The sequence below is a fragment of the Cibotium barometz genome, chromosome 31, assembly GCF_041138505.1.
Source record: "Cibotium barometz isolate CiBa-2024 chromosome 31, ASM4113850v1, whole genome shotgun sequence".
In the NCBI taxonomy this organism is placed as follows: Eukaryota; Viridiplantae; Streptophyta; class Polypodiopsida; order Cyatheales; family Cibotiaceae; genus Cibotium; species Cibotium barometz.
The window spans coordinates 36,915,251-36,940,875 of record NC_141076.1 but is presented as its reverse complement, the minus strand read 5'-3'; the positions used below and the strand labels follow the sequence as shown (position 1 = coordinate 36,940,875).

The window sequence follows — 25,625 nt, the reverse complement described above, 5'->3', positions numbered from 1 at the left end:
CCTCTACCTCCGGCCGTGGAACCCCAATAACGATGAAATCAGCAAGGTTGGAAGACTCCAGAACAGATTCCATCATAACCTTCCATATACCGTAGTTGTTCCCGTCCAACTGACGGTCCACCGGGAACGTGGGGAATGTCGGGATCTTCACATGTCTCTCAGCCATCTCAAGAAGATCTGCCATTGTGGCTTCCATGTCTTTTTTGTAGCTTTCTAAGGAAGTCTCTCCTAACATTGTGGGGCTTTTCCTAGCCGCAATTTTTCCTAACCGCAGTTTTACCATACACGAGATGCTCACTTTTGGGTAGCTAAGTTGGGTCACAACGTGCATCTTTGATACCAATGTAGCATGCAATAGGTTGACCATCGTAACACACAACAAAGCCTTCTTTAAACTTGTGAGTTTATGCAATCCACTTTACTTTAAGAGAGAAGAGTAGAGAGAGAAGATGAGAGTCGACACTAGATTGGGTCCCAATTACCCACTGAAGCCCACCCACCCCCCCTCTCTGCAAGCACGAGTATTTGCTTGACTTACTTTGGAGAACTTTGTACAATGATGAGAATGATAACTATGGACTACCAAATGCAAGGACAAGGAAGACCGTACGCAAGCTGAACCATGTGCTAAACCAATAGCACTATAAAGGACTATATGAAGCCATTTATGCGAATCCAGAACAGCTGAGGATATGCACATATGCTGGCTGAAGATGAGAGAATCTTCTATGCTACCTTGGATTGAAGCACAGAGTGCTTGAGGCTGTTTGTATGCTCCAAGAACCCTAAGGGAACTCAAGCACACATGTTCTCTTTATCTACTTGCTGAATACTTGTTGAATGATGTGTTTTATGCAATGATCTATGGGCTGCTTATATATGAGATTTTGCTGCCGGTCGGTGGTATTTTATGGTTGTCAATTTGCTTTATCTGAACGGCTCATAGAAAATGCAGCATCAAATGCTATGCTTCACAGGTGTGGGCCTAGGGCTGCTGCCCGGCTGCAAATATGCTACCGACTTGATGCTATCTGCTGCAAAGGGCTGTACATCGCCTATACAACCTGCCGACTAGCTGATGTGAGAAGTATATGGTGTATATACACCATACACAAGGCATTCCCATACTAATAATGCCTTATGGGCTGGCCCATACTAATAATGCTTTCTAATGCAAATTTGCAATACATAATGCTAAGGCTGACATCTACATGCACTATATGCTGAATTCTCCAAGTGGGTAAGAGGACTAACATGCAAACTCTCTAAGGCTTGGAGACTCACCTACGTAGCTCGCGCCTGACATGTCCCGGATTGGGGCGACAGCATACAATATATAATCCTAAAAAGGGTATTAATGCTATATAATTTTACATGAAATGTTGAGCCAGTGTGTCACATAGCACCACAGTGCAGGGTGCATGCGACACCTCACGTCACGAAGGCATGATAAAAGGAGCTCCACCATAGCTGCCTACTCCAGGGACTTCCTCACAGCTACAAAAACCCCCTTGCAAAAAGTAGGGATAAGATATGGATACAATGGAGACTTTTCTAACACAAGGCATTACAAAACACATAAAAACACGCATGGGTTTTTTTTTTATTACCAGATTACCCGGGCAAAGAACCCTTGACCCATAAAAATGATTAGAAAGCCCAATCATAATCTTTCTCATTAAGAGAGAGACCATGTTTCTACGGTGGTTGCTATCTCCTGCTCCATTGGTTCCTCTTCTTCATTTTCTTCAGCTACCAGGTTTGCATGATGCTTCTCCTATTCTTGTTCCATCTTTTTGAAGCATTGAGCTTCCTTGTGTCCAAGTCTTTTGAAATAATGACACCTAACCTTGTTGCCCTTTTTTTCCTTCCATTTACTTAGCATGTCTTTGTCAAGATCAATGCTATTGTCACTCTGCTCCATGAGTCTTATGTCCCTTCAATGAGCATTGCTACTATGTCTTCATAAGATGTGTCTTTGGCTAACCGGAGAACAGTTAGGATTTGGGAGAATCATGATACCTTTTGTATGCTCTTAAGGAGCATAGCAATTTTGTCGTCATCTTCAACAACTCCTCCAAGACTGGAGAGTTGTTGAGTTACAGACCCAACATTGCCTAAGTGTTCACTAAGGTCATCACTTTCATTCATCTTTAAATCAAAGAATTTTTACTTTAAGAATACTTTTGAATTCACAATTTAATTTCCACATAAGCTTTCCATTTTTTCCCATACCTTCTTTGCAAACTTTTTGAGATCAAGATGATGTATGAGGCTGTCACCAAGACTGAGCCCAATTAAAGCCGTTGCATGGTCATTTTGGTCTTCCCAAAGGCGAACCTTCTCTGCACCTTCGTCAGCTCCGGGCTTCTTGTTAGGTCCCTTCACAATGTTCCATAGTCCCTCCCTCATCAATAGCAGTTGCATTTTCGTTTGCCATGACGGGAAACCGGTTTCATTGAATTTGGTCATGTTATAGGTGGTCCTGCTGGATTCCATGAATGATAAAGTAGGCAAGTCCATCGATTATGCAGAAGTCTTGCTGATGTGGCAAATCTACAAGCTCATGGAGAGACAATAAACAGGGGTGCTGACTGTGACAAGCATCCTCACAAAGTGGAGTCGCCAAGTAAGGAGCCTCGGAAAGGTGTGCGCTTAGCCGGCCGGTTACGTAGTTGGGGCTAATCCTCCGATTAGTGGGCCTACTCCAACAAGGTTAGGAGATAGCAAGGCGATGCAGAGGGCTAGGGTTCAAAAAACTAGGCTACCGGCTATCTATAGTAGGTTAGCTATTTATAGCAGCAGTTATCATTATATAAGTGATGCCTTGGGTTATTATCGTGCGGTGCAATTATGATGGGTCTATCCTTGGACGAGAGTTTCTACTCCTGCCGTGGACATGCCAGATCACAGATGGTCTTGCCAAGGGCCCCTATGGAAAAGCACTGGTAGTATGGGACACCAATGCTGACTAGCATGTATCCATGGTGGAGTGGAGCCTTAGCCCCTAGCTCAAAAGTGGATCGAAGTATTGATCCTACGGTTGGGTGGTGAGGTTGTCTAATCCCCTTTTATTTGGTTTTCTCCAAACTTGTATGGGAATGTGTTTAGGAGATCTTGGTATAAGAGCGGCCTAAATGGAGAGTCTAAAGAGGTTTGCGTGTTTTCATGGTTTTATTCATGTCGAGATTCCCAGGTATTTCTCCCAACACCATAGCTTGCTGTTTTGTCTCGTAAAGAAGTATGCTTTCTAGAGGGTTGTCATGGTTGTATATGGACTATGTAAGCCCAGCGGGGCATGCAGTGACAAACTCAACCATGTGACCAAGAGATAAAAATATAAAAAGACAAGGGAGAGAGAAAAGGGAATGGGGATCTTGCACAGTACACCACATTGAGCAGGGAACAGGCCCCACTCCCTTTCAGGAATTTATTCAGGAACAATCCAGGGGCACGTTGGCCATGATCAATACAATCAATGAATACAAAACAAACAAATATGCCGATGTAGGATATCCAAGTCGATGTCGATGTCGACGCACAAGATCTCTGATGTCAAGCACACCACAGGGATGACCCACAAGTATCTCTCATTGGGCTAGTACCAGGTCCAATATCCAAATCCAATGGATCCCAAGTCCAATGAATCCAAATCCAAGTCCAAGTCCAAGTCCAAGTCCAAATCCAAGTCCAAGTCCAAGTCCAAGTCCAAATCCCAGTCCAAAATCCAAGCTCCATGTCTAAGCTCTGTGTTCCATGTTCATGTCCAAGCTTCATGCCCAAGCTCTATGTTCAAGTTCTTCATGTCTATGCTCAAGTTCAAGTAATCTCCACAATTCCTATAGCCTTGTCAATGATGAAAACCCTAGAGAAGCTCTTTCTAGCAAGAAAACTGATATAAAACCTGTTTTAATGGTTTTCGGGCGATAAAAACCTCCAAAAAGTAGTTTTTGAAATTTTTAGGGTTTTTGAAATTTTCTGTCCATACACAGCTGAGCTGAGCTGAGCTGTACGGATCCGTACAGTCGCACGAAAAGATGGTGATGTGGCACTACAGTTGTTTGAGGCGCTCTGAAATCAGCGGGTAGCGATGAAAAACTCCATGATTTGGTTCATAGATAATGAAGAAGATAATCTCCACGCTTGAACAAAAATGGCAAAGCAATGAAGAGGTTCTTCTTCAACTTCATGCTCAAGAGAGGCTCATGCTTCTTTTATAGTTGGGGAAGCCTTGCTTTTTGCCAAAAAGTAATGCTTTTGCTTTGCTTTTGTCTTTTTATTAAATATTATTAATAATAGCCAAAGTTCTTGATTTGATCTTTGGCCCTAGAGCTGCTTTTTGAGAAAGCTGCTTTTAGCTTTTTGATCCGGCTCATAGTTGTCAGGTATGAAAAGTTCGATTCAGTGCGATAAGTTCAAATACGGTCCTGGAATGCACCGCTAAATTTTAAAAATAAAAATACGGTGGAGGTACGGTCTATTAAAAAATACTTAAAAATATAAATATAGATACAAAACTTTTACCCAAAACATAAAAATTTAGAATGTTGCAAGTTGCATAGAAAATGAAAGTAGACAAATGTACACGTGACATGTCAAAGAGTCATGAATATATATAAGCCGCAAAAGTCGGCATGCCGCATGGGCAAGTACAAAAATGCAAAAAGCCCATAGAGGACTATAGAGGCTAAAAGCCTATGTCACCATCTATGTCAGGAGTCAGGACTCAGAGCTATCGCTAGGCTCTTCAATATCCTCACTAGAGGAGGACACCTCACAGCTCCCACCAAAATCCCCATCACTAAGAATGTTGCCCTCATCATCATATTCGGGCTCCCGAATATCACCATGAACTGCCAAAGAAGACTCCACAATGGAAGCATTCTCAACTCTAATCGCTGCGGAGGTAGAGCTCCGAGAGCCACGACTTACATAGGTAGCAATTGGGCGATCAGAGCCTCGAGAGCCAATGGTAAGAATAGACCGAACCTATACTCCACGTCTAGCTCGACGGCCACGACGAGTGCGAGAGACTCGTCTATCAATCTCCTCTAGCTCTTTGTAGAGCTCTGCATATATGGCCTCCTCCTCTCCATTACGTTCCTTGTGGACACTTTTAAGAGTGTCCACCGTCAACTTGAATTCGTCGACGTTTACCTACAAGTTTTATAATTGATTAGGGGCTAAATAATAAAACATTGAAAGTTATGTAAGTCTAACATGTTACATAACAATATACCTGTCTAGCTTGACTCATATCGTGCATTTCACGCACCATGCGCAAGTTATTGCGACAGTAGACCAGCCGCTCTAACTGTCTCATGCTTAGTCGATTGCGTAACTTCGTGTGTATAAGTGAGTAGGAACTCCAGTTCCTCTCACATGCACCCGAAGAGCAATCCTAATCCACAAAAAAATAAACAATGTTCAGGATTCTAGTATCTACACATAATTTAGTAACTTGGTGCCAAGTGGTTAGTGGTTACCTGCGCTAGAATCCTCAAAGCCACTCTTTGTAGGTGAGGTTGTTGGTAAGCAAATGACTCCCACCAAAAGAGAGGCTTCACCATAGAATCCCTCCTCCAACATACCGCATTGGCGAATGTGGGGCTCCTCTGATCATTATAGTTGATGAGCTCCTGTAAGAACTGAAATTGCCCATTCTCATCATCGGGTAATGCTTTCGGTAAGAAAGCATCCCTAGCTGAAAGCAACTCTTGATCAGTGAAAAGCGGGAGTGTTTTGTAGGCAAGATGCAACAAAGCAGCAAGGCCATGGATAGGCCTCTTCATCCACTTCCATCTCTTCTCCACGAGTGCCAAGTTAGCATCGCGTTGATGAGTAGCCTCAAGGGGATCACTGTGAATTTTAAAATAAAGGGGAGAATATCTATGAGAAAAATGAAAGAACAACTATTTAGATTCAACATTCTATTTTAGTTTATTACTTATTCTTGAAAAGTTGAATCTTATTTACCTTGTTAGCATATACTCTGGATCAAGCTCATCGAGGACTGTGGTGCGGGTAATCTCGGCAATGGCCTCTCTGATAAAGTGAGTGAGGAGCCCCATGGTAGCCCCCTCCATGTCTGTCATGCGTAAAACCCTATACAAGGGAGTAACCGCAATGACTAGGACGCGGACCTGGTGCCAGAACTCCTCTCTCAAGCATTAGCCATTGAATGGCTCTTGCCTCATCGACACGCGAAGGTATCTCACCTTGTATCCATTCCTGCCACTCCGGTGAAACCACTGGTACTTGGAGCTTAGGCATGACATCATAAAGGCGCTCTAGAAGAAGCCACATGTAGGCAAAGCGCGTCGAGGATGGCTTCTTCATCTCCAAGTCGCTGTGATGGCGGAAGATAGCAAGGACGTTGACTTTTTGACTGAAAAAAGTGACAATTTGAGTGGCTTGTGTCACCACACTCTTCACCCACTCTAACTTGCCTATGTCCTCCATAAGCAAGTCAAGGCAATGAGAGGCACAAAACTCCTCAAGCAAGTGGCCCATCTTGCGGCAATTGGACGCATTGTCCGTAACCACTTGAACTGCATTTTCGGGGACAACCTACAAGAATGATGGACCATGGATCATGGATGCAATCATGCATGATGCATGAAAAAGGAAAAGAAATAAGACTTGAAAAGTTGAAAGTTGAGTAAAAGGTAAAGGCTAAACTTTGAAGCTTCAAACTCAAAAATTAAAATTGTATCTTACCTCGATTATGGCTTGTTGAATGTGGCAATAGATGGCCTCGCCCGAGGTTTTCTTCCCCGCCTTTCCGGCATCCACAGCCCGCAAGAAGTACATGCCAAGAGGACAAGATACTAGAATATTGAGGATGCCCCTCTTCTTTCTATCGGTCCATCGGTCGACGAGGATGGAACACCCATACTTCACCCATCCCGCTCAGACGGGCTCGAGGGTCTTGTTGATTCTCTCCTTTTCTTCATCAAGTGCCTTCGTGCGCATGTCGTTGTAGGTGATACCATGCCAAGGGCCATGGCATGGTCCTACTTCGGCAATGGCCCTCACCATCCTTTGCTATTGAGGAGTTTTGAGGACACGAAATGCGAGATTGCACTCAATGATCGTGCGTGCAATCTCCACATTTGCCTTGTTGCTTTGCTCGGACCCAAGAGAGAGAGGCCACATTTTCTCCAATGGAGCCTCCAAGAGTAGCTTGCCTCCTGTGTGGAACCTCAAACTCACTTGGCCTCTTTGATGAGGGAGTGGAGTTGGTGAAGGGGGAGAAGGATGCGGAGAATGATGAAGAGGATGTATCCCTTGCCGGCGGGATGACTTTGTCTTGAGCGGTGGCAACGGCGGGAGGGGACTCTTCTGTTAGAAGTCATCTCCTATCTTTCTATAGACACCATGGCCTTTGTTGTGGGTGTGCCCACCATTGTAGGTGTTTTCTCATTTTTCTCCACGCCCCCCCCAGATGAGCTGGCCGACTCCTTGCTGCTGGCCGACTGGTCCTCATGGCTGGTCGTGGAGGTTCAAGCTCTGTCGGCTGCCCTACAGCAAGCCGACTGCTGTAGGGGGGGCATATAAAATGGCCCCCAGCCCCCTTGCCACATCGTATCATTCCGGGATTCTTCTTGTGTATATAGAGCAGAGTTACACGCCTCTACCTCTCTCTCTCTTGTGCTGTTATCTTCTGCATTGCGTTTTGCTCGTGTTCCCAGATCTGGTCATCATCTCCACTGCATATTCTGACATGGTATCTAGAGCATAGGCTCTAGATAGTTCTTGGGATTTGTGTGAGCAAGAGGAGGACTGTTGTGTTGCTGATTGGTGGACTGTCCGGGACTGTTCGGGAAGAGGAGAAGCAAGAGGACGACGGGCTGATTAGCTGGACAGCCACTTGCAGGTGTAAGTTCTTCTCTGTTCCCTCCCACCCACCCTTTTTCAAAGTACATCCCCGCAATGGCAGATCTATTAGAGATGGCCGAGAGGCATGTGAAGATCCCTACACTCCCCACGTTCCCAGTGGACCGTCAGTTGGACGGGAACAACTACGACATATGGAAGGTTATGATGGAATCTGTTCTGGAGTCTTACGACCTCGCTAATTGCGTCGTTGTTGGGGTTCCACGACCGGAAGTAGAGGAAGGGGAGTTACCGTCGATCCGAAAGGACCGGGAGGCTCAGGCACAGATGTGGGATCGTGTCAATGCCAGGGTCCGTTCGTTTATCTTCCTCAACTGCACACCGCAGGTAATCAATCATGTAAAGCATATGATGCTGGCCAGAGGTATACGGCAGCATTTGGCCTCTCTTTACAACAAGGTATCGCCCATGAAGAGTACAGATGCGGGTTATGAGCCCTGCAAAGTCGTTGACAATGCGGAGCATATTAACAAGCTGCAAGCTCTTCAGCAAGAAGTTCTTCAGGCTGGGAAGGAGATATCGTCAGAGGACATGGCCATAAAAGTTGCTGTCGCATTTGCCCTCTCAGTACTCAGCATTTTACTCGTCTTTGATTACCAGTGGCAAGCTCAGCACCATCGTGTGGGAGGAGCTTGTGCCCATGGTCTTGGACCAGGAGGAACAATTCACAAACCCTCCTCAAGGTGGAGGTTCGGAGGCCTTAACTGGCCAATGGTCGAAAGGCCGTAACAAGGGCAAAGGGAAGGCTTCATCGGAGAAGTCTTCTGAGACGAAGTCCGTTACTGACCGCGAGAAACTAAAGGCAGAGAGGACCTGTAATGTTGTGGCGAGAAAGGCCACTATTGGAGGCAGTGTCCCAAGCGGAAGACCGAGAAGGGTGAAGATTCCTCAGCAGCAATCATGAAGACTCCGGCTTTTGTGCACCTGGAGGTGATGGACAGCGATGTTTCATTTTCTTTAGGCAGGGAGGAGGTTGGAGGATTCTCCGCAACGGATACTCGGGAGTGGATTCTAGACAGTGGTGCTTCTAGGCACATGACTCCTTCCCGTTCAGATTTACAGGATCTCTGCAAGTATTCTGGTAACATTCTTACTGGGGATACATCCACTATCCCAGTTCACAGTGAGGGCAGGATGGAGATAGTTCCCGATGGCAAAGGGAGGAAGCATTCCTCCCAGGTGTTGTATGTTCCGTCACTTGGTTTTAATCTGTTGTCAGTGCATCAGGTTTGCAAGACTAGCGTACGGGTGGAGTTTGATGAGCATTTTGTTGCTCTCCGAGACAAAGCAACAGGCCAGGTGGTTTGGGAAGGCAGAGTGGAGAATGGAGTTTACAAGCTTCTAGCACTCTCTCTCCCAGGTCCTCAGGTTAGTGATGAGTGGCAGTCCGGTAATGGCCACTTAAGTGTGGATACGCTGCACGTGCAAGCTTTCCGGGGCCAGATGGTGGATAGCTTGCCAGTAGATGGCAGCAGTTGGTAGGAACTTTCTAGTACTGATGTTGGTGGTTCTTGTGTTCGTCAGTCAGAGGAAATTGAACACGTAACTTATGCTCTGATGTCTCGTAGTATTTGGGACAAAGAACCTCGTGTAGATGAGGATGTTCTTTCCACGGGGACCTTTCGAAAAGCCAGGCAAGTGGCAGTTGATTACTTGCAGAAGGAGGTGCATTCTCCAGGCTTTGTGGTTCCGGATCCAGAGGGGGTGGTTAACAGGTTTTAGAAGGCCTTGCGTGGTCTTCAGCAGGTTTCCACGACTAGGCTTCGCACCGTAACAGGTGTTGATCCTTGTGAGCAGTGTGATGCCTCTTTGACACAGAAGCAGAATGGTTCATTGATCTGGTTGATGGACACCAGATCAATGAACAGTTGAGCTCATGGTTGCAGATGACTCTTTGGGAGGCAAGATTGCGTATCCTATGGTTTCTGCGGCATGCGAAGGATCATGGACTCTTTTACACAGGAGGGGGATTGATGGAGTCCGACTCCACGGTTGGAGTGACTCGCTTTGGGGAGGAGATCCGGACACGAGGAGATCTACTTCAGGCCCAAGAGTAGTTTTATGAAGCAGTAAGAGGCAGTCATCTTTTGCCTTGTCGACGACAAAGGCAAAGTACCAGGCTGCTTGTGATGCTGCTTGTGAGGTGGTGAGGTTGCAGAGGTTGCATTGCAGGCTTGGACTTCCACTGGAGGAACCCATGGTCATCCAGAGGCACTTTGTTCGTGAACAGATCGTTGTTGATGACATCTTGCTAGAGTCCTGTTCGACGGAGGACAGTACGGTGGACCTCTTCACGAAGTCGCTATCTCAGGATTTGCTCAGGCAGCACCCCAACTCCCTGTGGTTGGTTTCATAGCCACGAGCTGAGAGGGGGTGTTAGAAGTCATCTGCTGTCATTCTGTAGACACCAGGGCCTTTGTTGTGGGTGTGCCCGCCCTTGTAGGTGTTCTCTCATTTTTCCTCACTCCACGTATTTTTTTTCCCATTTTTCCCTATTTTTCTGTGGCTTGGGTGGCAGCCCCGTGGTGGAAGGGGGACCTCTGAAGCTGGCCAACTGCATCTGGACATGCTGATGCTGGCTGTTTGTGTTGCTTCAGGTCCACGCGCCCCCCCCCCCCCCCCAGATGAGCTGGTTGACTCCCTGTGCTGCTGACCGACTAGTCCTCATGGCTGGTCGTGGAGGTTCAAGCTCTGTCGGCTACCCTACAGCAGGCCGACTGCTGTAGGGGGGCCATATAAAATGGCCCCCAGTCCCCTTGCCACATCGTATCATTCCAGGATTCTTCTTGTGTATATAGAGCAGAGTTACACGCCTCTACCTCTCTCTCTCTTGTGCTGTTATTTTTTGCATTGCGTTTTGCTCGTGTTCCCAGATCTGGTCATCATCTCCGCTGCGTATTCTGACATCTTCCACTATCACTTGCTTTGCCAAGCAAGGATTACTTCTTCACAATGCTATTAGAAATGTCTTGAGGGATCATCTTGCAAGGTGCAATTTGCCCCCCCATCTTGGAGAGATGTGCAAAAAGCCTAGTGGCACTACTAGTGTAGGCCTTGCCACAATACTTGCAAGTCCACTTCCATGCCCCCAACTTCCCCTCGTTCTTCTCATGGGTAATGGCATGCAAAGTAAAGGCTTCATGCTTTTCTCTCATGGTTGAAAGAGGAGAGAAGGTTCCCGGGAGAAGTAAAGGGAGAGGTAGGGAGAGGCTTGAGGAAGAGGGAAAGAGAGGGAGAGGGAGAGAGAGGCTTGAGGAAGATTCAAGACTCAAGAGAGAGAGCCTAGAGGCTTGAAAGTTGAGGAAGAGGAGAGGCTTGAGCCTTGAGGGGGAGGCTTGAGCCTTGGCCCTTGAGGAAGAGTGAGAGAGCCTAGAGGGGACTCAAGGGAGAGGATAGATCAGACTTGAGCACTTGTGAGGGGAGGGTTGAGCAATGAGAACTTGTGAGGATGGGGTCGGGAAGGGCCTCTTATATAGAATCTAGATAATAGGGAGAAGAACCTAGAGCTAAGAGACTCAAGGCTCAAGCCTCAAGCAAAGGCAACCAAAGGGTTTGGGCCTTGGCAAGTTGGCAAGGCAAGCAAGCAAAAGCCCCAAAAAAACACCCATCAAACGGCTCTCCAAACGGGTAGAAAATGGAAGAGAAAAATGGGCGAAAACGGGCCCAAAAAAAAAAACGGGCGAAAACGATCACTTTTGAACCCGATTGACGGGATCGAACTGAATTGAACCAAATTGTTCGCATCGAACTTTCCCGACGGTTCGCGAACCGGAGGCAACTATGGTCCAGCTTAGTCTCCTCTTTCACAATGGTGCCCTTGGCTCGTGGTCAACCCTATTTGACTTTTTGCTTTTTCTTGCTTTTTGACCAAGAATGTTGCTTTTTTTTAATCAATCCTTATGGACCCTACCCCATGTCTTCTTCCACTTGTTTGGTGTTCGGGCATGGATTTCATTATGTGAAATAGAGCTAGGAGGGCCAAATAGTTACATTCCCTTCCTCTTACATCGAAGTTGTCAACTGCGGACTGCAAGTGTTCCAAGCACATCCATATGTCCATGTATATCCGTGTGTTCCAAGTACATGAAGTACTTCCATATGTTTGAAGGTACTAGCCTGGTCTGGTTGTAACGCGCGGAAGCTCTGGGAGTCTTCTTTCAGCCCTAAACACTACTGGCAACATGCTGATGCAAAACGCAGATATAGAGAGAGAGTAGAGAGACAGAGAGATGTGCTGGAAATACAGTATATTGCTATAGTACAAAAAGGTACTCTTACACACAGCCCTAGGCTGCCTTGAATAAAAGGTGATTAACACCCAAAACTGTCCCCCTATGCGACTCCTAGTGACCCAAACCCTTAGAGGGTTGAATGGTGACTACAATGAGCATATGCGCCTATTTATAGGCCTTGGGACAATTGTAGACCTGGCCGACTGCTGGTCGGCCAGCAGTCGTGGAGAAAAAGCCATACAAATCTTGCGTTATACTGATCTGGACCAGCCGCCTCTGATCTGGTCCAGCCGCCTTGAACTGGTCCAGCCGCCCACCTTTGCAAGCAGCCGACAGCTCCACCTTTTCCTTCCATGCCCCTGCTACAAGTCCACACTGGCCTCTGCTGCACCAGATGCTCCTAAATCCTAGTTCTACTGATCTTTTACTGGCTGCCCCCTTCTGGATTAGCCCTGAGAAGGTACATGGCATTGATCATGCACATGACACTGGTGAGCTTGTGCATCTGGTCTTTCCCCATATCTGTGGTGTCATCTGCTCATCTGGCAATATCTCAATGCCTTTTCTTTGATCGATGTCCTTGTTCTTGATGGTACATCTTCATGGCCTGTCACATGTGTTAGATAAAATAAATGTATACTTATCTCTTGCAAAAACTAGACACAAGCTAGTCAACAAACAAGTATGCATCATTCGTGTCTATTGGGTATTCCAGGTACTGGCCAGGTAGTCTGGAGCCCAGTGGACTATCACATGCCATAAATCCAAGCATTGTCCATACATCAAAAACAGCACACAAAGTCAAAGAAATTCAGACATACATCAGTATGCAATGCACAAGTAATGATCCTCCTGTTCATGAATTGTCTTGTCTGGTTTCATCGAAAGGGTGCTGAGCCATCTGGTCACGAAGACCGCTCAGACTTTTCCTCCAGGCCATCTTGTCGCTGGGACCGCCCGAGAGTTCATCAATAGCCATCTGGGCCATCTAGTCACATTGACCGCTCGACTATTAAATCCAATACAGTCATCTGGGCCATCTGGTCGCAATGACCGCCCGACTACGAAATCCAATACAGTCATCAGGGCCATCTGGTCACAATGACTGCCCGACTGCGAAATCCAATATATTTGGCATCATTGCCGTCCAATGGGTCATCTGGCATCGTTGCCTCCCATATACAAATCTCGTTTTGGCATCATTGCCGTCCATATATAAATCGTGCTCCTTGGGCTTTCTGGGATTGTTGCCACCCAAACTAGAGCATGTCCAAATAACCATTATAAGCATAATAATGATCAATTCCGGTCCAATATATATACAGTGAAGAGAGCTAGAGGTATGATGCGTCCCACTTGAATCTGTCTTGATCACAAGACGTCCATATCTTTACTTCAAATACATTTAGACCAACCACTTCCTCAATGCTCATAAGCTCGAAGTATATCTGGATAGTCCTAGAAGTACTCCTCTGGCATCCATTTCACATCCAACAGTGAATAACTCTTGAATTCCAAGAGGAACTTTCGGACCACTGTCTTTCCTCTTTTTATCACAGAATGAAACACAATCTGTTTTAGCTCTTCCATCGGTGGATCCTTCAAAACAAGTTCCTCGGGGGATAACCTAGTTGATCTTCTTGGTATCCTAAAAGGTCCATATACCATCATTCCCTGACTTTGGCAATCCAAAGATAAAATCCATAGTAATATTCTCACATAGATCATTCAATGGGTGCAATAATCCTGCTAGTGTTTGTCAATCAAATGTGACCTTCTGACAAACCAAACATTCTCGAATCATAACGCTCAATGTCTTTCTCAATAGCTCTCCAAAGCTTGAAGTGTAGTCAAGATGTCTCTATGCCCATGTATGGAGAAGCATGGCACTCTTCCATTACTTTGGCCTCAATTCCTTGTGTTACACATGACTTGGGTTTGTATCACAAGAAAACCCTTCTTGATGACATAAAAAGTCGCCAAATTTCTATTCTGCAATCTGTTCCAAAACATCTTTGAAATCCTCTTTGGTAGCATAAGGATCCTTCATCAAAGTGAAATCCATATGGTAACCCATAGAAACTGTTAGCATTATTCATCTCCTGGTAGTGTGCCCAAGTTGTATATCAGGGGTGCCCATATTTATCCCGAGTAGCACCATATTTTTTCCTCATGTTCAGGCCCTTGGTTGTAGGGTTGGCCACCCATTTCTCACATATTTATTTTGTCCAGTCGTGGGTCTTTCTAGAGCCAATCAGCTAGCTCCAAAAGGAGCTATATAAGGCCAGGCTCTTTCTCACTTGTAGAAATCTTGACAGGGCTTCCAGGCCCAAGTCCTCCCTCAGGGGAGTAGCTCATCATGCCCTCACTTACGGGGACCACCCCTTGCATAGGGTTGTTTGTATCATTGCTTCTTCATCATTATGCAGATTCGTTTTCTCTCTCTCTGTGCCTATGTCTCACGCTTTCCGTTGTACACTTTTGACAGAAACCATATGGCTCAAGGGTCTCTAAGATAATGCATCTGCTTCCTTGTTGGCTTTGACATTCATCGGCCACAAAACAGGGACTGGGCTGCAGCGCTCTCTCTCTCTCTCTCTCTCTCTCTCTCTCTCTCTCTCTCTCTCTCTCTGGTGAGAAGTGGACAGGCTTGCAGGGAGGGCTGGACTGGCAGATGCAGCAAAGTTACGTGTTTTTCTCTTTGGAGGGCTGTCAGGCTCTGCATGAAGCGCACAGCCGATCTCTCTCTCTCTCTAGCTCGTAGAGGATGCGCCTCTTTCTCACTCTTGCTTTTTGGGAGAAAACAGGGGGCTGGCGGCCTGCTTTTGGGTGCTTTTCTATGTGTGCAAAAGCTGAGGGCTGAACAGTAGGAGGAGGGCTGAAGCTGCGGCACATGCTCCTTTCTCTCTCTCATTTGGTGCACAGGAGGGCTGGACTGCAAGCACTCAAGGCTGCGTGCTCTTCTCCCGGGTGGCCAAGGGGCTGGTTTCTCTAGACATAAAGGATACAGAAGCATTGGATGTGTCAAGGTGTGATGCTATTCATAGGGTGAGAGGCTATGGATGGTTGTGGCAACCCTGTTCATGGGAGAAAGCTTCTGTATGCAGACTCAATGTGTGAGAGTCTTTTGATGTGAACAATGGCTGGACTTGTTTGTGGGGGATGCCGAGTGGACAAGAAGCCATGATGCAGAGTCTTTGCACGTTTCAAGAGTTCTACTGTGACGGCTGAGTTTCCAACCTTATTGTAATCAAAGCACTTATAATCAATTAAAGAAATACCGCAAGGGATGCCACTGCGTTTTGGGGCCAATCGGTGTCCGTGTACTGTTTGCAAGAGCACTCTAGCTCCCCCTATTTGTTTTCCTTTTCTTGATCCTCAAAGGTGTTGAAGTGTTTTGTGTGCGAGTGTTTATTTCACCGCCCGTTACATTTCTGAAGGCCGGTTTCAAGGTTTCGTTGCCGGGACATCGTCGACTTTCTCAAGTGGGCGAGCCCAGGGTTGCTTTGGTTGGGATAATCACCTACTTTCCTAAGGGGGTGAGCTTGTGGTTGTCTCATGAGAGTCACATCAAAAGCTTCAACATGTGGAAAGTGAAAAGGAAGTGCAGGAGGCAGTGCAGGACTATGTGTCTTTGCCTGTATGAGGTGAAGAGCAAGAGTTGAGGATGAAGCTTAGGAGAAAAGACACCAAGGACAAGAAGTAGTCAGCCAGGAACAAGAAGCAGTTGAAGTGTTACGATGCAAACGATGGGTTGAAGGCTATGGCTTTCGACACTTTGTCACCGGTGGTATCTTCACGGAGGCTTCATGGGTTCAGAAGACAGCTTCTTTCTATGTTTATAGCAGTGGTGATCTACTATGCTTCATTGGGACTTGTGCTTACCACTTGGGTGGAGTGCAAGCAAGTTTGGGTGCCTGTGGATGTATCAGATGAGGCTCAAACGGAAGTGGAGGAACTTGATGAGGTTCTTATTCCCAAGCAGATACTGGCACATAAGGAAAGAAAGGTGCAGGGTAAAGTTTCCCATCGCTATCCTGTGAAGTTCAAGAGCTGTTCACTGATGGATACGAAGTGGATGGGGGAGGGTGACTTAGCAGATTCACCTCAAGAATTGCAGCTTTATCTTGATGCCTTTGAGTTGGAGCCGACTCTTGCTACGGCTCATTCAGGTTCAGTAGAGCTGGGGTCTGGAGCATTGCCTGATGCTCAAGAGGGCGGTAGCACCTCCACTCCCTTGTTACAGACAGGCTCAGTTGTTATCTAGGAGTCGCTTGGTGACATCTTTGTATTCACCCGAAGGTACTGAGGCTAACAGTACATCTGCTTATGGGACTTCTATGATATTGTGTACTAGTCACATGAGATGGTACAGTTGGGTATGGTTCACAGTCGGCCGCACCATGAACTATAACTGCAACTATGGATAACTTTGTCTACACCTATGGTTAACAGAGATGGTTTTTGCCTTTGAAACTAAGGTATGATTGAGGAAGATTGAGACATTGATCTTTGTCATATGGTTCTGGCTGTTCTTGACCACAGAATCGGTCAATTGGATATTGAGATGATGCTATTTGTGGAGGTGGTCTCCTTTGGAATGGCATGGTTTGGTTGCACTCAAAGTCTGCGGCAACCTGAGCTAACACTTCGAGACTCTATGGAGGACATAAGTCTTGTGAGCAATCCTAGAGTTGGTTTGGTTCATGGATATATGGATCGAACTCTATTTGTGCATGTATGCATACACTTTTTGAGGTATTATTGTATTCTGGTGCCATTGGATCCTGGTACCATTGAGAATACATTGGGTAATACTCTAGATTGTGTCGTGTGATGCATGTATATTGGTATGATACATCAAGTGCTTTATTATGTTCATGGATGCACCACTGGGTGTGACTCCTGCGGGATGGCCATGAGACATATGTGGGAAGTACTTAGTGGATGTATTGTTTGGATGCATTGAGTGCTTTCATATGCTCATGTTGTACCATCAGTCGTGGGTCCTACGAGATGTCCATGGGCGTAAGGCTTGCGAGCAACGCTTAGACTTTACTTTAGAGTAAGCAAAGCATTTTGAGATGCATATTGTTTGCAAATGCATATAAGTGTCATGCATATGTGGTTCATATGTAGAATGATGCATGGTTTTGTTTTTGGCTAACACAGTTAACGTGTTTCCACTTGGTTTTAGACTTGTGCTGCAGGTTCTGAAGGAACAAGCAAGAGTTGTTTGTCACTTTGACGTGACGGTGTGGCCATAGTGCAGGATGATTGTTTCATCACCCAAATGCACTTGAGGGCCATTGCTTTTGTCATATGGGGAGTCTTTGCTCATAAGATGCTTTACTGTGCCATTGAGTGCAATCGAGGACGCTTGCTATTTTTCAAGAGGGGGGTGTCACTGTTAGAAGTCATCTCCTGTCTAGTTTTATACACCAAGGCCTTTGTTGTGGGTGTGCCTGCCCTTATGAGGTGTTTTATCATTTTTCCCCACTCTCCGCATTTTTCCCCTATTTTTTCTGTGGCTTGGGAGGCAGTTATGAGTTGGCAGGAGCACTGAGTGGCTGGCCGACTGACCCATCAGCAGACAGGTGACTGGCCGACTGCCCAACAGCAATCGTGGATCTCTGTACTGCTGGCCGACTGGATGTATGGAGTCGTGGGCTTCATTTAGTGCTGGCCGACTGATGCTGCAGTCGTGGAGCTTTTTTCAGCAGGCCGATTGCTCATCTGGGGGCATATAAATAGGCCCCAGCCCCCCATTCCATTGTGTATCATACCCGGGATCTTCTTGTGTATATAGAGCAGAGTTACACGCCTACTTCTCTCTCTCTCTTGTGCTGTATTTTTTCTGCATGCGTTTTTTGCTCGTGTTCCCAGATCTGGTCATCATCTCCGCTGCGCATTTTGACATGGTATCAGAGCCCTAGGCTCTAGATAGTTCTTGGGATTTGTGTGAGCAAGAGGGGGACTGTTTTGTGGCTGATTGGTGGACTGTTTTGGACTGTTCGGGAAGAGGAGAAGCAAGAGGAAGGCGGGCTGATTTGCTGGACAGCCACTTGCAGGTATTAGTTCTTCTTTGTTCCCACCCACCCACCCTTTTCAGAGTATATCCCCGCAATGGCAGATCTGTTTGAGATGGCCGAGAGGCATGTGAAGATCCCGACACTCCCCACGTTCCCGGTGGACCGTCAGTTGGACGGGAGCACCTACGGCATATGGAAGGTTATGATGGAATCTGTTCTGGAGTCTTACGACCTCGCTGATTTCGTCGTTGTTGGGGATCCATGGCCGGAACAAGAGGAAGGGGAGTTACCGTCAACCCAAAAGGACCGGGAGGCTCAGACACAAATGTGGGATCATGTCAACGCCAGGGTCCGTTCGTTTATCTTTCTCAACTGCACACCACATGTAATCAATCATGTAAAGCATATGACGCTGGCCAGAGGTATATGGCAGCATTTGGCCTCACTTTACAACAGGGTATCGCCCATGAAGAGGATTTCCTTGGAAATACAAATGCGGGTTATGAGCCCTGCAAAGTCGTCGACGATGCGGGAGCATATTAACAAGCTGCAGGCTCTTCAGCAGGAAGTTCTTCAGGCTGGGAAGGAGATATCGTCGGAGGACATGGCCATAACGTTGCTGTCGCACTTGCCCTCTTCGTACTTAGCATTTTACTCGTCTTTGATTACCAGTGGCAGGCTCAGCACCATCACGTGGGAGGAGCTTGTGCCCATGGTCCTGGACCAGGAGGAACAATTCACGAACCCTCCTCAGGGTGGAGGTTCGGAGGCCTTAACTGGCCAACGGTCGAAAGGCCGTAACTTGGGCAAAGGGAAGGCTTCATCGGAGAAGTCTTCTGAGAAGAAGTCCGTTACTGACCGCGAGAAACTGAAGGCAGAGAGGACCATGGCAAGAAAGGCCACTATTGGAGGCAGTGTCCCAAGCGGAAGACCGAGAAGGGTGAAGATTCCTCAGCAGCAATCATGAAGACTCCGGCTTTTGTGCACCTGGAGATGGTGGACACCGCTGTTTCATTTTCTTCAGGCAGGGAGGAGATTGGAGGACTCTCCGCAACGGATACTCGGGAGTGGATTCTAGATAGTGGTGCTTCCAGGCACATGACTCCTTCCCGTTCCGGTTTATAGGATCTCTGCAGGCTTTCTGGTCACATTCTTACTGGGGATACATCCACTATCCCAGTTCACAGTGAGGGCAGGATGGAGATAGTTCCCGATGGCAGAGGGGGGAAGCATTCCTCCCAGGTGTTGTATGTTCCGGCACTTGGTTTTCATCTGTTGTCAGTGCATCAGGTTTGCAAGACTGGCGTACGGGTGGAGTTTGATGAGCATTTTGTTGCTCTCCGGGACAAAGCAACAGGCCAGGTGGTTTGGGAAGGCGGAGTGGAGAATGGAGTTTACAAGCTTTCAGCACTCTCTCTCCCAAGTCCTCAGGTTTGTGATGAGTGGCACTCTGGTAATGGCCACTTAAGTGTGGATACGCTGCAGGTGCAGGCTTTCCGGGACCAGATGGTGGATAGCTTGCCAGTAGATGGCAGCAGTTGGCAGGAACTCTCTAGTACTGATGTTGGTGGTTCTTGTGTTCGTGAGTCAGAGGAAATTGAACAGGTCACTTATGCTCTGATGTCTCGCAGTATTCGGGACAAAGAACCTCCAGTAGATGAGAATGTTCTTTCCACGGGGACCTTTCGGAAAGCCAAGCAGGTGGCAGGTGATTACTTGCAGAAGGAGGTGGTTTCTCCAAGCTTTGTGGTTCCGGATTCAGAGGGGGTGGTTGACAGGTTTCAAAAGGTCTTGCGTGGTCTTCATCAGGTTTCCAGGACTTGTGTGTGCACCGTAACAGGTGTTGATCCTTGTGAGCAGTGTGATGCCTCTTTGACTCAGAAGCTGTATGGTTCATTGATATGGTTGATGGACACCGGATTGGACGGGAGCTTCCTGATGAGGCAGTTGAGCTCATGGTTGCGGATGACTCTTTTGGAGGCAGGATTGCGTTTCGGTTTCTGCGACATGCGAAGGATCATGGACTCTTGTACACAGGAGGGGGATTGTTGGATGGAGTCTGACTCCACGGTTGGAGTGACTCGGTTTGGGGAGGAGATCCGGACATGAGGAGATTTACTTCAGGCCCACAAGCAGTTTTATGGAGCAGTGAGAAGCAGTCATCTTTTGCCTTGTCAAGCACAGAGACAGAATACCGGGCTGCTTGTGATGCTGCTTGTGAGATGGTGAGGATGCAGAGGTTGCATTGCAGGTTTGGGCTTCCACTGGAGGAACCCATGGTCATCCAGAGGCACTTTGTTTGTGAACAGATCGTTGCTGATGACATCTTGCTAGAGTTCTGTTCGACGGAGGACAGTACGGTGGACCTCTTCACGAAGTCAGGACTTGCTCAGGCGGCACCCCAGCTCCCTGTGGTTGGTTTCAGGGCCAAGAGCTGAGAGGGAGTGTTAGAAGTCATCTCCTGTCTAGTTTTATACACCAGGGCCTTTGTTGTGGGTGTGCCCGCCCTTATGAGGTGTTTTATCATTTTTCCCCACTCTCCGCATTTTTCCCCTATTTTTTCCCATTTTTTCTGTGGCTTGGGAGGCAGTTATGAGTTGAGTGTGCATGGGGACATGGTGGACAGTGTGAATGGCATCAGATTGGAGTTATAAAAAAAGAAACCCATGTGTGGACAACCCCAAGTGTGAAGGGGGCAAAGAGATTTTTAACTTAAAAAGGTTTTAAAAACCTTTAAAAACTTTATAATGCCCTTTATGAAAGTAAACGTGGCCCATATGCTATTTGTGGGGCCACGTGTGTGCTTTTTCAAAAGGGGGGCTGGCGGGCAGAAAGGGGGGCGCCTATCTTCTGATGAAGTGGTGCTTTTCCGCTTAGGAGGGCTGCTCAGCTGGTTACACAGGCGGCCAGCGCTGAGTTACTGGCGGCTGCTCTGAATCATGGGGAGGCGCAGCTGAATATCAGTCCACGCCTATTTTTTGGAAGAGTTCATGGGCTGGCTGTTGCGCTACAGATAACAGTATGCCAGACGCCAGCTGGCTGGACTGCAGGCGCACAGGGCTGAAACAGGGGACTGGGCTGCAGCTCGCTCTCTCGCTCTCTCTCTCTCTCTCTCTTTCTCTCTCTCTCTCTCTCTCTCTCTCTCTCTCTCTCTCTCGTGAGAAGTGGACAGGTTTGCACGGAGGGCTGGACGGGAAGATGCAGCAGAGTTACGTGTTTTTCTCTTTGGAGGGCTGTCAGGCTGCAGGAAGCAATAGTCGATCTCTCTCTCTCTAGCTCTTAGAGGATGCGCCTCTTTCTCACTCTTTGCTTTTTGGGAGAAAACAGGGGGCTGGCGGCCTGCTTTTGGGTGCTTTTCTATGTGTGCAAAAGCTGAGGGCTGAACAGTAGGAGGAGGGATGAAGCTGCAGCACATGCTCCTCTCTCTCTCTCGTTTGGTGCACAGGAGGGCTGGACTGCAGGCGTTCAGGGCTGCGTGCTCTTCTCCCAGGTGGCCAGGGGGCTGGTTTCTCTGGACATAAAGGCGGACAAGGGCTGGTTTTTCATGAACATAGATATCATGTCGATGGCGTTCAACTGATGGAACTTTCAGCTTCTCTTTGCTTTGGTTCGGGACTGTTTTGGAAAGGGTTTATGGACTGTTTCGTGGCAGTGCATGTGGCTACGAACATGAGCAATTTTGAGACTGTTTATGGGCTGTTTTTGGTTGGCTGCAAATGCTTGGGTTTCCGGCTGCAAGTACAGGTCAATTGAAAGTGTTCTTGGCATGGGAATGATGCAAGCTCGCATGGCTGCGTGCTCATGGAGCAGATTGTTCTCTTCTTGCTAGAAAGGAACAAAGGGACCTACGGTTATGGGCATCTCTATGTTTCCAGATGTTTCATGAGGGAACAGGTAACTAGATGTATGCCGTTGTTGGCACTGTTGTTGAATGGTGCTGTGAATGGTTCTGTATGGAAACAGAACAAAGGTTTCAAAGGGAAACACGCCTAAGGGTTTCACGTGGAAACAGGTTGTAGGCTTCTCGAGGAAACATGTATTTGGGTTTCTCCAGGAGATAGGTCACATGCAAGCATAAGGTACAGGAATGGACACATGTTTGGTACAGCCTTGCTACTGATTGGGCAGGAGACAAGAATACAAAACAAACAAATATGCCGATGTAGGATATCTAGGTCGATGTTGATGTCGACGCACAAGATCTCTCATGTCAAGCACACCACGGGGATGACCCACAAGTATCTCTCACTGGGCTAGTACCAGGTCCAATATCCAAATCCAATGGATCCCAAGTCCAATGAATCCAAATCCAAGTCCAAATCACAGTCCAAAATCCAAGCTCCATTTCTAAGCTTTGTGTTCCATGTTCATGTCCAAGCTTCATGCCCAAGCTCTATGTTACAAGTTCTTCATGTCTATGCTCAAGTTCAAGCTTCCATGTCCAAGCTTCATGTTCCATGTCCAAGCTCTATGCCCAAGTTCCATGTCCAAGCTCTAAATCCACTCGCTCATCCCATGAATAATCTCCACAATTCCTATAGCCTTGGTGATAATGAAAACCCTAGAGAAGCTCTTTCTAGCAAGAAAACTGATATAAAACCTGTTTTAATGGTTTTCGGGCGATAAAAACCTCCAAAAAGCAATTTTTAGGGTTTTTTGAGCAGTTTTAGGGTTTTTGAAATTTTCTGTCTATACAACTGTACGAATCCGTGCAGTCGCACAAAAAGATGGTGATGTGGCACTGCAGTTGCTCGAGGCACTCTAAAATCAGCGGTAGCGATGAAAAACTCCATGATTTGGTTCATAGATGATGAAGAAGATAATCTCCACGCTTGAACGAAAATGGCAACACGATGAAGAGGTTCTTCTTCAACTTCATGCTCAAGAGAGGCTCATGCTTCTTTTATACTTAGGAAAGCCTTGCTTTTGCCAAAAAGTAATGCTTTTGCTTTGCTTTTGTCTTTTTATTAAATATTATTAATAATAGCCAAAGTTCTTGATTTGTGCTTTTACAACTTCAGGGCCTTGCTTTTTGGCCCTAGAGTTGCTTTTTGAGAAAGCGACTTTTAGCTTGTTGGTCCGGCTTAGTCTCCTCTTTCCAATGGTGCCCTTGGCTCGTGGTCAACCCTGTTTAACTTTTTGCTTTTTCTTGCTTTTTGACCAAGAATGGTGCTTTTTCTTAATCAATCCTTATGGACCTTGTCTCCATGTCTTCTTCCACCTGTTTGGTGTCCGGGCATGCATTTCGTTATGTGAAATAAAGCTAGGAGGGTCAAATAGTTACAAACTCCCCTCTAAGAGGGAGAATATGCAAGAGTCATGCGTGTAGAAAATGTGCAAAAAGGACCCTCACATAACCCTAAATCCTCTCAGTTTTTTTTTTTAGCTCCTAGATGGGCTGCGTTTTTTCTCAAGTGCCTGCCCTTGACAAGTATGATTTACAAGTAGGCAAGGTGTCACAGTTGGAAGAACGTATAAACTCAAAATACTGCAGATCACAGCTGCATATATCATGGCATAATATCATCATCACTGTCATAGAAGTTAACATAACAAAGATTCTGCACAATACACAACACTGGGGTCGAAAATGGGCCGACCCCCCTCCCCCCTTATGTAAACTGTATTTCCAAAGAGTGTTCTTGTGCAAGATGATGCGGTAGGCCGGGAAACACATCACCTAGTCTCACCGAAAATTCCAATAAACATGAATAAATAAATCAAACAAAACAGTTTCTCAAAGCACTAGGATCAAAGAGGGGCCGATCCCCCCCCCCTTCCCCCTTTATGTAAACTGTATTTCCAAAAGACATCAACCGGTCTCACCGAAAATTCCAGTAAACATGAATATCAGAGCACCGCTCTTCAAAACAAGAGCACTGCTCTGATACCAATGTCACATTTCGGAAGAAAGAGTAAACTCAAAATATCATAGTTGCATACATCATGGCATAATATCATCATCACTGTCATGCTGCATAGAAGTTAACATAACAAAGATTTTGCATAGTACTCAGCACGAGGGTCGAAGAAGGGCCGCCCCCCCCCCCCTCCAAATGTACATTGTAAACTGTAATACCAAAAGAGTGTTCTTGTGCAAGATGATGCGGTAGCCGAGAAACACATCAACCAATCTCGCCGAAAATTCCAATAAACATGAATAAACAAAAGAGTTTCTCGGAGCACCGCTCTTCAAAATAGGAGCACCGCTCTAATTTGTAGCATCCCGCCACAGCTAGGCCAAAGAACACTCCCACCAGGAGATTACATAGCCACCAAGCACCGCTCGGACGATAAGAGGCTTTCACAACACTCTTACACATGAACACACATGCGAGTATGACACTCACACAGTGTTGTCCATGCTAGTTTTCTGCATGACCAGCCATGCGTCAAGTTCCAGACCAAGCATGGGCTTAGCTCCAACTTCCAAGTTCACCGGTTCAGCTATAATCAATAGAAAACCTGCTTCTGACAATTTCCATCGCGTAAAACTGTCCTAAATCCCTGTTTACAACCATGGGGCTTTGTTCATGAAGGCGTTGCAAGTTTGAAGCTTTCCGCAAAGCTTTAGGCTTACTCTCCTACAGAGCGAGATCTGCTATCGACCTTGTACAGGTTCACATTGCCACCACACAAGGGTTTATGAGCATATATGCTATGAGTAGTGCCACATGTGAACATGGGCTAACCAAGGGCACTTTTCACCCTTTGGGAGCCGTAGTGGAAAAAAAAATGGGGTAGAGGATCCACCCTTTGAATGGGAACTGATCAAGCCAATGCCTTTGAACCCCAAAACTACTGACGAGTCTACAAACCCAGCAGTGATGAAATGGAGACCATTGACATGCTTTGAACTCGCTCCAACTGTTCATATTAATTTGGCCTGTGCGCCCCCTCCCTCCTTCCCTTCTTCTCTCTCTCTCTCTCTCTCCTCTGGAAGCTGAGCTTTCATGACTTACCGGGGCACCAGCTGCGGCCGAGGGCGGGGTCGCGGTTGGCGAGGAAGAGGAGGAAGAGGGGACCCGGGCCCTGAGCCTGGGCGGCTGCCAGGACAGTCTCGAAATCGTCAAGCCCCGCATCCAGCATAGCGCTTGGCATCCTGCTAATCTCTCCTTCGATATCGTTTCAGCAAAGGATGCTGTGGTACAAGCTAATGCCTGAAAATTTAAAGCTAGATATTTAGGAGGAGGAAGACAAAAATAAAACCTTTTTTTTTTTTTGTTTATCATGACAAACAATCCTATGGAATAAAAATTGTGAGAAACATATTAAAAATATCATTTATTGAACTTTCATGTGATTACAATACAAGTTTTCTTGTGCGTGTGTGCTTTTTCGTCCTCGTGAACAACCAACAGGTTTTGAACCCAGCACCTCATGCTGTCAACAACCAACAGGTTTTGAACCAGCACCTTATGCATAGGACTTCAACACCTTACCGCTAGGCTGTGCCAACACG

General features: G+C 46.7%; 1 protein-coding gene and 1 pseudogene across 2 annotated transcripts in view; both read right to left on the bottom strand.

The window, feature by feature from the left end:
• LOC147620827 (Thioredoxin superfamily protein) overlaps nt 1-25,314 on the bottom strand; it is a 43,403-nt gene extending 18,089 nt beyond the window's left edge. The window contains exon 1 of the mRNA XM_086825098.1: nt 25,126-25,314. Within this exon, the coding sequence (XP_086681224.1) occupies nt 25,126-25,264 (139 nt within the window). The 5' untranslated portion in view covers nt 25,265-25,314. The remainder of the gene's footprint in view (nt 1-25,125) is intronic.
• Nucleotides 4,720-6,813, bottom strand: LOC147620828 (uncharacterized; annotated as a pseudogene). Its single transcript, XR_015270069.1, has 5 exons — nt 6,721-6,813; nt 5,992-6,570; nt 5,487-5,859; nt 5,240-5,401; nt 4,720-5,157 (listed from the first exon to the last, which is right to left on the bottom strand). The product of XR_015270069.1 is annotated as an uncharacterized LOC147620828 (transcript).
• Nucleotides 25,315-25,625: the final 311 nt, after the last annotated feature.